This window comes from Macaca thibetana, chromosome 17 (genome assembly GCF_024542745.1).
Source record: "Macaca thibetana thibetana isolate TM-01 chromosome 17, ASM2454274v1, whole genome shotgun sequence".
Lineage (NCBI taxonomy): Eukaryota > Metazoa > Chordata > Mammalia > Primates > Cercopithecidae > Macaca > Macaca thibetana.
The window spans coordinates 35,670,113-35,683,672 of record NC_065594.1 but is presented as its reverse complement, the minus strand read 5'-3'; the positions used below and the strand labels follow the sequence as shown (position 1 = coordinate 35,683,672).

Below are 13,560 nucleotides of genomic sequence, written 5' to 3'. Positions count from 1 at the left end.
GAATCTTTGTAAAAGCTGTAATCAATTGAAACCTTATCTTCATCACCAAAATCTTTCAGCGTGGCAAATGGACTCTTATGTACTTGCCTTCAAGAAGAGTGAAATTATATTGCATCATCAGTAATGTGAATTAAAAGCCAATATTTAGGTAGTATTATTTAAATTGTTAATCATTTCCAATAGCTATTGTTCTAATTTTTGGATTAGAGTAAGAAAGATGAGTAGGCGTGTCTCTTGATGAAATCATGTGGTAGATGAATTTGATTAATTTGGGCACAAAGGTAATTAATTTGTTGGATTTTCAAAGAAATGCAAATAGAAATATGGCTATAAATTTTACCACAAATATCAGTGTTCTTTTAATTGTCACACATCAGAAAGCAATCTAAGAGAAATAGCAATAGTTTTCTCTATACATGAATAAACAAACTATTAATAATGTTAATAATTAGAATTCACAAAGCACAGCAGACTATATGGATGAAATAATATACTTCTTTTACTCTAAAACGTATTTAGTCTTCATTTTTTCAAATGATTCTAATGAGGACAGTGCTGATTGAGTATTTTGACCTTTTGCACATTACTTTTTTTCCAAGGCAATATTTTACTTGGTCTCTTTCTCATTAAGCTTGTGTTTGAAATTGATTCATATTCAGAACTGAAGGTGAAGAGACCTGGGCATTCATTAAGATGATTAATTAAGAAGAAAAAATTTATTCAGTCTGAAAAAATGATACACAACCCTATTAGCCACTCAACTTTGGCTGAAAATGATATGTGATTCCCAGAAGTAAGATTCGTTTTCCAGGGGATAATGAAATTAATATCAGGATTAGACTTCTACAAACTGAGTTGACTTTACCACACTGGCAAGACATTCCAAATGTGCTCATGACATTGACTTACAAGTACTTTGCTTATTTGAAGCACAAAATTTGAACTGTGGAATGGATTTAGTCGCATCCTTCATATTTAAGTTAAAAGATGGAATAAACTTTTTCTAAAACAGAATACTGATATATAATTGGCTCTTGCTTAAGGGTTAGTATTTTTTTTCCACCATAAAGGTTAATAGCCTATATTTTAGATATATACGTCCCGTAGATATCTGTGGTTGTTTTTTTTTTTTTTTTCATCTATTGATTTAATTTCCATTTAATATACTTTACTTACTACAATAGCCACAGGTAATGAAGAAGTCTACTTTACATGTTTTTAAATTACATTTAACAGTAAATAATATAGTCCTACTTTGTGCAGCATGGGTTTCTCAGGTGCTGATCGTTTTCAAATAAGAAATTGAAATAAATTTCATGGATTCTAATTTCATAGAATTAGCATTTTCACTAGCCTGTTTATTTCTAGATTTTTATCAGGTATATATATCTGAAACAATTAGGGAAGTAAATCTTTGTTTTGACAAATAAAATAAGCCATCACTGGATCATTTAAATACATTTTTTTTTCTAACTAAAAATAAAATCTGTTGCTATAATACTAAGGTAAAGCTGCAGGATGTTTACTAGGCACAAAGTGTTGAAAATGCAGGATATTTAGAGATGAAGGGAGAAATAGCAAAGGAAATAAATGACATTTGTAGTTTAAGAATATTGTAAACTGAGCTAAAACAATTTTTGTAATAAGATCTATTATCACTTTCTTTTGTCATATATAAATAAAATTTAATAATTATAGTCAAGTGAGGATAAAGGTCTTCTATTTACCCCTCTACTCAAATCTGCTACTAACAGGAAGCAAGTCTAGAATGATACTTGACACACACAAACACATTAGCAAGTAAGCGTGCAACTTAAATGGCCTATAATTTCGAAAAAGCCTCAGCTATGTCATTTTACCATTCTGAAAAGCACCTTGAACGAAAGGTTTACTTCAGATTATTGTAAGAATATACTGGAGGCCGATTTTAGTTTATATTTTAACTTAACTATGTGAGACTATTCTTTTTGACAAAACACAGGACAGGATGGGGATACATACATGCCTGGGGCATCATTCTGAAGGGTCACTTTCTGATTTGTACAGAATCTTAAACTTTATTGAAGGAAGGTGAGGGTGCTTGAACAATATTTCCCTACAAACCACAACTTGAATACCATTTCAATGGACTAAAAATGTATAATACATACTATGCAAATTAAGAAACTCTTATACTGATGGTCAGAAGTAATAACAGCTGAAATATCTCTGATTCAAGTCTTTTAATCTTAATTAAACATAACTACCGTGTGGGGTGTGTGTGTGTGTGTGTGTGTGTGTGTGTGTGTATATATATGCACGTGTGTGTGCGAGTTTGTTTATGTATATTTTAGATTTCTTCAAATATAAATGATCCAACTGAAGGATGTATAGTAAAACTAATTTAGGGGCAGAGCAAGATGGCAGAATAGAAGACTCTACCGGTCATCCCTCCGACAAGAGCACTAAGTTAACAATCTACACACAAATAAGAACAAAAATCAGGTGAGCACTAACACTACCTGGTTTTTACTTCATATTACTGAAAGAGGCACTGAAGAGGTGCAAAAATAGCCTTGAATCACAAATGTCAGTCCTCCCACATGCCCCAGCTGTGGTGATGTGGTGCAGAGAGGAATTCTGTGTGCTGGGGAGACGGGGTGAGCGGCAATTGTGAGTCTTGGAACTCAGTGCTGCCCTGTTATAGCAGATAGTGAACCTGGACCAAACTCAGGGGATGCCCACACATGAAGGGAATATTTGAACCAGCCTCAGCAGGAGGGGAATTCCTGATCCCAGTGGCTGGAACTTGAGTTCCTGCAAGCCTTGCCACCGGAAGTTAAAGTGCTCTGGGGCCATAAATAAACTTGAATTGCAGTCTAGGCTACATGGATTGCAACTCCTAGGTGAGTCCTAGTGCTGAACTGGACCCAGAGCCAGTGGACTGGGAGCATGTGACCAATTGAGACATCAGACTGGGTGGCTAAGAGAGCTCTGGCATCACTTCTTCCCTAACCCCAGGCTGTCCAGCTTATGGCTTCAAAAGAGACCCCTTCCTGTTGCTTGAGAAGAAGAGAGGAAAGACTGGGGAGGACTTTGTCTTGCACTTGGATACTAGCTCAACTACAGCCAGACAGGGCACCAGTTAGAGCTGTGAAGCCTCTTTTCTAGGCCTTATTTCCTGGTCAACAATTTTAGATATACCATGGGCCAGAAGTTAACCCACTGCCTTGAAGGGAAAGAACCAATCCTGGCCAGATTCACCACCTGCTAACTGAACAGGTGTTGGGCGCTGAATAGCCAGCAGTTGATACCCAGGTAGTGAGACTCTGAGACTTACTGGCTTCAGATGAGACTCCACACATTATTATCTGTGGTTGCTAGGGGGCAAGACTACTTCCATTTAAGAAAACAGGAGGGACAAGTAAAGTGGACTTTGTTTTGGACGTCAGGTACTAGCTCAGCCACAGGGATGTGGAGCACTAAGTCGGCTCTTGGGGCCCTCGATTCCAGGACTTCAGTGGAACATTAGTGGTAGTCTGGCAGGACAACTCATTGTCATGGTGGCCATAGCCTGAGACTCCTCTGCCTTTGGAAAGAGGAGGGAAGAGTGGGAAGAAATATGTTTTGTAGTTTGAGTGCCAGATAAGCTGCAGTACAATAAAACACCAAGCTGATGCCTAAGATTTTTTAGTATGATCATCTCTGGCTTCTGGACAGCACCTCTAGACCTGCCTGGGGCCTGGTGGAACTCATTGCCCTGAAGGAAGGACGCAGGCCTGGCTGTCTTTTCTAACTGCTGATAATGGAGCCCCAGGACCCTGAGCAAACATGAGCAGTAGCTGGAGAGTAGCTACAGGGGACCTTGGGTGAGACTCAATGCTGTACTGGCTTCAGGTCTGACCCAGCACAGTCCTAGAGGAGACCCCTTCCTTTTGCTTGAGGAGAGGAAAGAGACCACAAGAGTGCTTGTATCAAGCTACTCCCAGCCTCAGGTGGTTCAGAATAGAGAGACTTCATTTTAGAGGGAGATATTAAGTGAAGAGGGCAAGAGTCTCTGCCTGGTAATAGAGAAATTCTGGATCTTGTCCAAGGCTGTCACGGTGGTAACTATATGAGTCTTCAGGGACCACAGCATTACCCTGGGCTCAGGGTGCCCCATGTAACAGATACAGCTCAGATTACAGCTCTTAAGTCCTTTTCAATATCTGGAAAGCCTTCCTCAAAGGACAGGTGCAAACAAGCCCATACTGTAAAATCTACAATAAATAGCTAACTTTTCAATGTCGAGATACAGAAGAATATCTACAAGTATCAAGACCATCAAGGAAAACATTACATCACCAACTGAACTCAATATGTCACCAGGGAACAATCCCAGAGAAACAGATATGTGACCTTTCAGACAGAAAAGTCAAAATAGTTGTTTTGAGGAAATGCAAAGAAATTCAAGATAACAGAGAGAAGGAACTCAGAACTCTCCCAGATAAATTTAACAAAGAGTTTGAAATAACTATTATAAAAAGAATAAAGCAGAAATTTTGTATTTGAAAATGTAATGGTCATAATGAGGGACACATCGGAATCTTTTAATAGCAGAATTTATGAGGCAGGAATAAAAATTGTGAGCTTGAAGACAAGCTATTTGAAAATACTGTCAGAGGAGACAACAGAAAAAGAAATAAGAAAGTAGCACACTTACAGGATATAGAAAAATAACCTGAAAAGAGTAAATCTCAGACTTGTTGGCCTTAAAGAGGAGGTAGAGAAAGAGATAGGGGTATAAAGTTTATTCAAAGGGATAATAACAAAATTTCCCAAACCTATAGAAAGATAGCTATATCTAGTTAAAAGAAGGTTATAGACCACCAAGCAGATTTAACCCAAAGAAGAGTACCTCGAGGAATTTAATAATCAAACTCCTAAAATTGAAAGATAAACAAAGAATCCTCAAGGGAGTAAGAGAAAAGAAACGAATAACATGCAATGGAGCTCCAATAGGACTGGAAGCAGACTTTTCAGTGGAAACATTACAGTCAAGGAGAGAGTGGCACAATCTTGGCTCACTGCAATGTCCGCCTCCTGAGTTCAAATGATTCTCCTGCCTCAGCCTCCTGAGTAGCTGGTACTATAGGGGCCCACCACCATGCCTGGCTAATTTTTGTATTTTTATTAGAGACAGAATTTTGCCATGTTGACCAGGCTGGTCTCCTACTCCTGACCTCAGGCAATCTGCTCACTGTGGCCTCCCAAAGTGCTGAGATTATAGACATGAGACACTGCGCCTGGCTCTTATTGGGTTGACTTTCTATTATTGAGTTGTAAGAGTTCTTTGTGCGTTATAGATACAGGTCTTTGATTAATATATGTATTGTGAATATATTTTCCCTGTTTATGGCTTGCCTTTTCATTTTCTTCACATTGTCTTTCAAAGAACAGATTTTAATTTTAATAAAGCCCAAGGTCTCAAGCTGGAATTCCCTGGAAACCAACACTGAGTTGAAAATTAGAGTACAGAAGGTATATGAGGTGCATCTGTTAGGGATGTGGGAGGGAAAGAAACAGGACCGCACAGTCTCAATGGTCTGCCTCAGCGGACCCCAGGGGATGTTCTGACAGTGAACTGAGCTACTAGAGCTGTTCTGAGTAGTGGCAATAGGACCAGGTTTTAATGTCCCCAATGAACATCGCTGGATGCAAGCTTCCTGACGGATGGGTGTGCCTGTGGGTAAGGATGGGGAGTGTCTTCAGCCAAGGTAGTCCCTTAGCGTCCATCTGCAAGGGCTGAGGGCTGTCTAGTGGTGGCAATTCTCACAACTGAGATCACAAATCTTTTATTTCTGAAGAAGGGTCTGGTGGCAAATCACAGTGCCCGTTGCATGAAATGCATCAATGCTTTCTTGTACAATTCATGTTTTTTTTGTGTGTCCCATCTAAGGAATCTTTGCCTACTCCAAAGTCATGAAGAGTTTTGTGATATTTTCTTCTAGAAGTTTTATAGTTTTTGCTTTTACCTATAGGTTAACAAACCATTTTTGTTAATTTTTGTGTGGATTGCAAAGTAAAGGTTGATATTTATATTTTTAATTATCCAATTTGTTCTAACATCATTTGTTAAAATGAATGCTGCTTTCTTTTTTTCTGTCTTGAAAGTGGTAAAATGTTTTAAATTTTTTATGGAGAATTAAGTTTTAGAGGAAAAAAGCCATTAAAAGAAGAATAGTGGGTTGAGCCTTTCCCAGCTATCAAAATGGTATGGTATTGGCAAAGGAATAGGTGAATTAGTTGATAAGGATAGATCAGAAACATGTATCAGCTAACAATAGCTGACATCTATTGGACACTGCCCAGTGTTAAGCATTGTTTTCAGTACTTTTCACATCTTCATGCATTCAATCCTCCCAACGTTAGTGTGTAAGATAATTGTCTAAAACAAAAATAGTAAGTGAAATGTAGTGGGTTTCCGAACATGAAAAATAAAATCTATAACAACCAAAGCCCCAAGGGGAGAGGAACTGGAAGTATAACATTGTAGTCCTTACACTATATATGAAGTAGTATAGTATTATACAATCTTCCAAAAGAGAACGCTGCCACAGGCATGGTTTTACTGGTTAATTCTACCAAACATTCATTGAATAAATAATACGAATTCTACAGAAATTCTGGTGGGAAAACTATTTTGAAAGAAGAGGTTTGGCTGAGGCTGCATTGTATGAAAAGATGCATTAGAGGAAAAAGGTACAACCTAATGTCTTTAAACTGGTTGGGCGTTATTAGTCTCTACTAAAATCACAAAATTAGCCAGGCATGGTGGCACAGGACTGTGGTCCCAGCTACTTGGGAGACTGAGACACAAAAATTACATTCAACCCAGGGAGCGAAGGTTTCAGTGAGTTGAAGCCACTGCACTCCAGCCTGGGTGAAAGAGTGAGAATCTGTTTCTAAACAAACAAACAAACAAACAAACCAAGACAAATTACCAAAGGGTCTTGGTGACAAAGGGTCTTGGAGCTCAGGAGGTACAGGCTGCAGTGAGCTGTGATTGCACTACTGCACTCCAGCCTGGGTGACTGAATGAGACCCTGTCTTACTCCATGTACAAATGTTTAATGAAGTATTTTTGTGGCAGAAACATCCTGGAAGCAGTCTGTCAGCAGACCATCACCTGCACAACCTAAAGCCTGTGCCTTTTTCAGACAGATATACAGCAAGAAGATAGTGGCACATGTGTGTATGATGACTGCTAGGGTGCTTCGGCTTGGGGATGACAGACCCCAATGGCGAGCCAAGGAGTAGCTCCCACTGCACAGTGCTCATTGTGATCCATGCAGTGCTTCAATACGAAGTCGCCTGTGCCTTTTCTGGAGAGGCATGAGCTCCACTGAGGTGCTGGTCCTAATCACACCTGCGTTACCTGTGTGGACCCTATAGCCACTTCAACATGACCCCTGGCAGATGGCATGCCAGGTGTTTGTAAAATCAAGCCACAAATGATGCTCTTAATGTACATGTTTGTTTGTATAGACTTGTGTGATTATGGAGAAAGATACAATAGGAATGGAGAACAGAGACATGAGACATTATTTCTCTACTTTAATTTTCTGGTTTTAGTAAACACATTTTATATTTGGAATTTATGAAATTTTAGTAAAAGAACTGTAGCATAAAATAACTCTAACAGAAGGTTTTATTTAAAAGTAGTGAATATACAAGAAAAAAATCTTTGATGTAAAAAGTTATCTTTATTTTACTTGGACATTTACAAATGAGTGAAAATCAGCTAATAAAAACCTACTTAATAAAATAGAAAATCCAATTCACAATACAGGTTTTATCAAACTCTGAAAAGATAAGAACTACCTTAACTTAAATATCTATGAGAAACTCACAGCAAACATCTTGGTTAATGGTGAAACATTTAAAATACTCCCATTAAAACCAGGAGGAAGCCAAGGACACTGCCATCAATTTACTGATTCCTTATTTAGCATTTTCAGTGAGTCACGCACTCTCCTTGTTTCTATTAACTCCCCCTGCCTCTCCCACCACCACACACCTTTTGTTTGATTCATCAAATGTTCTTTGATCCCCTTTTTCCTCAATCTGTTTGAAATTTTACATTTTATTCCAATTCATTTAGTGGTTCCCAATGGGTACCTACATTGAGACTTAAAAATGTGTCAGAGTCTAGAATTTCATTGCTGAATATAAATTCAGCCACTATATCATTTCCAGGTGCTAAAAAAGAATTTCAGTAACTTCTAGCTCCTTCTCAATTTTCCCATGCCCCACCTGTCTATGTCAAAGTCTTCTGAAATTTTAATTCTAGGTCACCCATCTTTCTTCCAGAATCATACTTATCTTGACTTAATAACACAGTTTCCTAATTTCCTTGCTTACTGACTCCTGTTGCATCCCACTTCTTCCAGGTTGTCTGGTTCGGTTTTTTCCCGGCTGAAAAACATGACTTGTACTTTCACTGTGCGTAACAGTTCCATTCAAATGGCCTTATACAGAAAGGGGGTTTAGAAGCTTGCACATTATAAGTTGTGTACTCTAAGTTCAGGAGAAACTCAGGCTTCAGGTCCAGTGTGAGTAGGATTCTGCCTTATTCTGTATGCCATTTCTCCCGTCATGTGGCCTTGCCCTTGAGCTGACACCGCCTGCCTCCTTCTCTCCCTAACAATTTCTTTGATTGCTCATAGAACACTAGATTCAGAGTCATTTCCCTCTCAAAGCTGTGAGGATATTGCACCATTGCTTTCCATAGTCATCCATGCTGCCAGGCAAAGTCTAACATCACCCTGATTCTGCTTTCTTTGTAGGTCTCAGGTCTCAGGCAGCTTTTGCAATGTTCTCTTCACCATACCTCATACTCTCCGTGGGTGTTCTTCTTGTATCCTGCTCAGGATTCATATATTTCTTCCAGTGGGAGAAATCATTAGCCATGATTTCCTTGTATTTTGCTGTCATTCAAATGTTCTGGCTCTCCCGGGAGAGCTCCATGTTAGATGACCTCTGGTCCTCAGGACGACTGTTCTGTTGCACTGTCCATCTCTCTCTTGCCTAAACATCCAGTTTTTACAGATTTGTTCCTCAGTCCTATCTATTCTGTGATTCAAACCATCAACATAACTTTGGATTCCAACAACCTTGTTTTTCATCCCAAGTATCTCTAATTGGCATTTAATATAAGCACAGTAAGATTAGGGGAGCTGCTGGCCTGTTTTACCAAGCATTGAGGAACTCCATGCATGTGTAACTTTGACAGAAGGAACAAAGCAGGGACAAGAGGGGCATTGGAAGCAGATGGAATACTGTCAGGATCTTGGGAGGAGGGTGTGGAGGTTCCATCCTGACAACACAAGGTGAGAGTTGGGATGGGAGGGGAGGAGTGGAGCAGAAATGGGGCTGGAGTTTGGGGGTGGAGGAAAGTCCAGGTGGAAGAAAGGGAGGCTGGGAACAATGTGGATGACAGATAGACGCCACCATACAATGTCGGCGACGAACACTGGGATCCCTTGCACATAAGTGCCGTTGGGGGTTTGAATGACCTGTAAAACAGCTGAGCCACCCAGAGCCCTAAACCCGATGCAGGTATAGAGGGTCAACATGGGCTGCCCGTTGATAGCCTCAGGCTCAGAGGCAGGGGGCGGCTCCTGACGCCCCACCTCAGGATTGGCCACATCAGGGCCAGGGCCTTCCTGCACAGTTCCAGGGACAGGAGCTGTTTCAGGAAAAGAGAAGGCTGAGGTCTGCCTGATTTCCGGTTCCCCCTGGTGGCCTGGCTCTCCATGGTGGTGCAGTTGGATGTGCATGTCTTGTCCCAGCAAGTGTTCTGCCCCCTGTCCCTGGCCAGAGTCCCTGCGGGGCCCACTCCCTCTGCCACGGCCTCGCCCTCGCCCTACCCGCCGGCTTCCTCCCTGCCTCTGGCCTCTCTCTGCAGGAGGAGCCAACTCTGTGCAAGCTGGGGGCTCCCGTCTCAAGGGTTTCACGTAAGCAATCCGTTTTGCAGGTTGGGCTGGCTCTGCGGGCCCATCTGCTTCCACGGAGTCTTCACGGTCCACAATAGAGCAGAATGGCTCTGTAGGACGCCCACCTGAGGCAAAAAGAGAAGCAGAGTGTAAGGAGATTGAATATGGGCTGCCCAGGAAGCCTTCAGGGAAGGGAGATGAGGTGAGGGGTTGAGGGAGGGCCCATGGGAACCCCGGAGAACAGAATGAGGGTCAGCAGAGGCCTGCAAGGTGAGCCCTCAGGAGTTCTGTCTGCCCAGGGTCCTACAGCGCTTTCCATGAGCTTTCCATTGCAAGTCCTTGCAACAACCTTGTCAGTCGAATATTATGATCTTCATTTTGCTAATGAATAAATGAGTCTACAGTTCCCTAGAGAGATTGAATTGGAATAAAAATGGCATGCTTCCTGCCCTCACTGAGGTTCAACTTCAGTAGGACAGACAAACAGAACACCAAAAAATGAATGATGCTAATGAGCGACCAGTTAGGAGTTGAAGGATGTCACAAGGGAGGTGGGTCTGGATCCAGAATGCCTGGGCCGTATTCTCAGGCAGCTTAATTTACCTGGGCATCAGTTCCCCTTTTCATAAACTGGTATAATACCATGCCAACCCCTAGATCCTTACAAGAACTGAGTTACTAAAAGTGAAATGTTTAGATTAGTATCTAGATCAAGCAAGCATCTTAACATGTATTGGGAAGGAGATGATCAAAAAGTCTTGCTGGAGGAGATGACATAAGCCAACTTGGAGAAAACAGTTTATGCCAGAAATGAGATTTTCTAAAAATATCTATAGCTAATATTCCTAGAGAGATAGAAGGAATTTTACCCATAAATCAATTATAGGATACTTTTAAAAATGAATACTCACAGACAATAGGGTTTTTTGAAATTGCAATTATGAAAGAAGAAACAAAAATCTCTGTGGAAATTTGAGAATGAAGTTGAGAAGATCTGCCAGAAAAGAAAGCAAAAATCTAAAATGGTGGAAAGAAGGATAAACTATAAGAAAATTAGAGGCATACTGTCAGTGAGACATATCACCATAAAATTTCAGAGTGCTGATGACAAAGAAAATATTCTAAAAGATTCCCAAGACGGGGAGAAAGAGAAAGAAAGGAAAGATCACATGGAAAGGGCTAGGATTCAACATGTCTCAAAAATCAGACGTCTCAAAAGCAGCAGTTAAATCTAGAAAATAACAGAAAATGTCCTCGAAATTTCAAGGGAAATGGATTTCCCACCTAAAATTTCATATCCAACCAAAGTTTCACTTAAGAATCAGGAAGGGTAAAATGAAGATGTTTCAGACAAGCAAGATCTTATATACTTTCCTTTCAATGGATGCTTTATTGTTATGCATCTGTCAAACTAGACAAGATTAAAAGTTTTAGGATACTCAGTGTATGAAGGCAAATGTTTTGGAGAACAATGTGGCAATAGTTGTAAAATTCCAATTCCTACAGAAAAGAACAAGGTGGAAGTACGGATTTATCATAGATGAAGATGTAGTGTGAGGACTTGCTCCACTACAGAGAAACAGTAAAACAAGGAAAAAAAGAAAAAAGAAAGAAAGAAAAAAAAGACACCAGATTTGGGAAATGGGATAAAATTATAAAAAGGGAAAGTAATTTCCCAGATGATGTGGAAGCTGGGAGCTGTCTTACAGCAAACAGCCCAGGCTGAAGCAGGCTATGAGAAAGTGAAACAGATAATGCTTGATTGAGTTTGAATTTAAACAATTGTGGAAGAATTGGGTAACGAACTAGTGATCAGTAAGCCCATAAAAACCCAAGGCAAGTATTAAGTCCTGGGAAATTCAAGTTATGCAAGAAGTGGAAAGTAATCCTCCTAATATTCTCTCTGCTCCTGGGCAGTGGGGAGGAACAGAGGGTGTGTGTCCTGGGCTGTGTGTTGCATGGTGCTTGGGTGATTGGTGGTGGTGGTGGCAGTGTGTAAACTACAGCTAAATATTCCTCTATCCTAGAGGGAAGACCGTAAGTAAACTCTAAAAGGAAAAAGAAATAGCAGTAGTGTAGGCATGTTATTTAAAGAGTGAGAGGGAATGCTGAAAGAATTGGCTACACAGATGGAGGTGGTGTTCCCAAAGGTGTAGGAGACTGAGAAGGAGCAGGAGCTGCTGCATTTCATAGCATGCTACATTTGCCTCTGTAAGTTCTATAAGTCAATACCAAAGGTAAAGTAAAAATCCAGAAAAATTTAAAAAGAGAGTTGCAGGCGTTTGATGTACCTTGATTAGGGTCCATGGAGCGAAGTCGCTTTGAACGCCTTGGTTCCTCCATGAGGAATCTACGGGAGGCGGTGGGGAGAAAAACACATCAGTAGAGTTAAAACAGAGCCTCATTTCCTAAGCTCCAGGCAGCCATGCAGACCCCCACCACACACCCTCCTCTAGGGCCTCCAATGCCTACAATCCTCTGAGCACTTGGCTGCCTGGGCACCGACCGAGCCTACGTGCCACCCAGTAGAACTGTGTGAAGGTGGGGATTGGGTGGGGGGCTGTGGCTGTGGGAGATTTCCACACAGTAAAGTGTTTCCGAGGGGAAGCTAGTAGCCAGCAGGGATTGGCCTACAGGCGGTTCAATTTATCCCCGTTCCTACAGGAAAGCTGGGAGAGGGGAGACTAAAGTAGGCCTTTTGGAGGAATGCTTCCTCCTCAAGGGAAGAGGGAAGGAAGGTGAGGACAGAGAACGGATTTAGGAAGACGGGTGAAAAGTCAAGGGAGTGGCCGTGGCCTTTCTAGGGAATGAAGATTCTGTCCCCAACTGCACCCATCCAAGCCCTATTCACCCCTCAGGGACACCCACACACACACCTGATCTTCCTACAGCTCGCTCCAGAGATCTGAAAATTTGGAGACTCTTCGACGAAGAGAGGCCAAAGGAGCTGGAGTTGTCCACAGGTTCAGGGCTGTGGCTCTGAGGTCGTCCTCCTGCAGGCGGGCGGGCGGGCGGGCGGGAGGGAGGGAGGGAGGGAGGGCGCGCGCAGCAGATTCTGGCTCAGAACCCAGCAGAAAGTGGACTGCTGGAGGCCCAGCGCGGTCCCTCTTATATGGCAGCAAGGCAATTACGTAAGAGACAGGCGTGGTCAGAGGGGGGCCGTCTGGGGCGGGCCTGGCTGGGCTTGGAAGGTGCATTGGGCCAGTCCCCTGCCTGTCAAATGGGGCTCTGCTGATATGCCGCCATTTATAGACTTCAATGGTTGATTGATTAATCTAATCATTGAGAAACAATGCATAATTACATTTAAGTGCCAGCAAAAGGGTGGTGTGGTGCCCTGAAACTGGCTAATAGGAAGATGTGATTAGATTAGATCTGTGTATGGTCAAAGAAAACACCCAAAGTGGGGAAATTTGGGCTGAAATCTGGAATATAAAATTTGAAATTAGTCAACCTGAACCGGGTTGGGAGAAGCAGGGAGAGAGGCAGCGGAGTGAAGAAAGCGTGCTGAGACCCGGACTGGAAGGGAGCCCGGCCCATTCTGGAAATGGAGGGGAGGCCAGGGCCAGACCCAGAGGTGGTGTCAGGTGGAGGCAGGGGCCAC

General features: G+C 41.8%; 2 protein-coding genes across 2 annotated transcripts in view; both read right to left on the bottom strand.

Annotated features, from left to right (window-relative positions):
• LOC126940256 (proline-rich protein 20E-like) overlaps positions 1-2,428 on the bottom strand; it is a 29,177-nt gene extending 26,749 nt beyond the window's left edge. The window contains exon 1 of the mRNA XM_050766018.1: positions 2,422-2,428. Within this exon, the coding sequence (XP_050621975.1) occupies positions 2,422-2,428 (7 nt within the window). The remainder of the gene's footprint in view (positions 1-2,421) is intronic.
• LOC126940255 (proline-rich protein 20E-like) lies at positions 2,425-12,299 on the bottom strand. Its single transcript, XM_050766017.1, has 3 exons — positions 12,249-12,299; positions 9,477-10,088; positions 2,425-2,457 (listed from the first exon to the last, which is right to left on the bottom strand). Exons 1-3 carry the CDS (start codon positions 12,297-12,299, stop codon positions 2,425-2,427), a joined length of 696 nt encoding a protein of 231 aa, XP_050621974.1.
• Between the last annotated feature and the right edge of the window lie 1,261 nt (positions 12,300-13,560).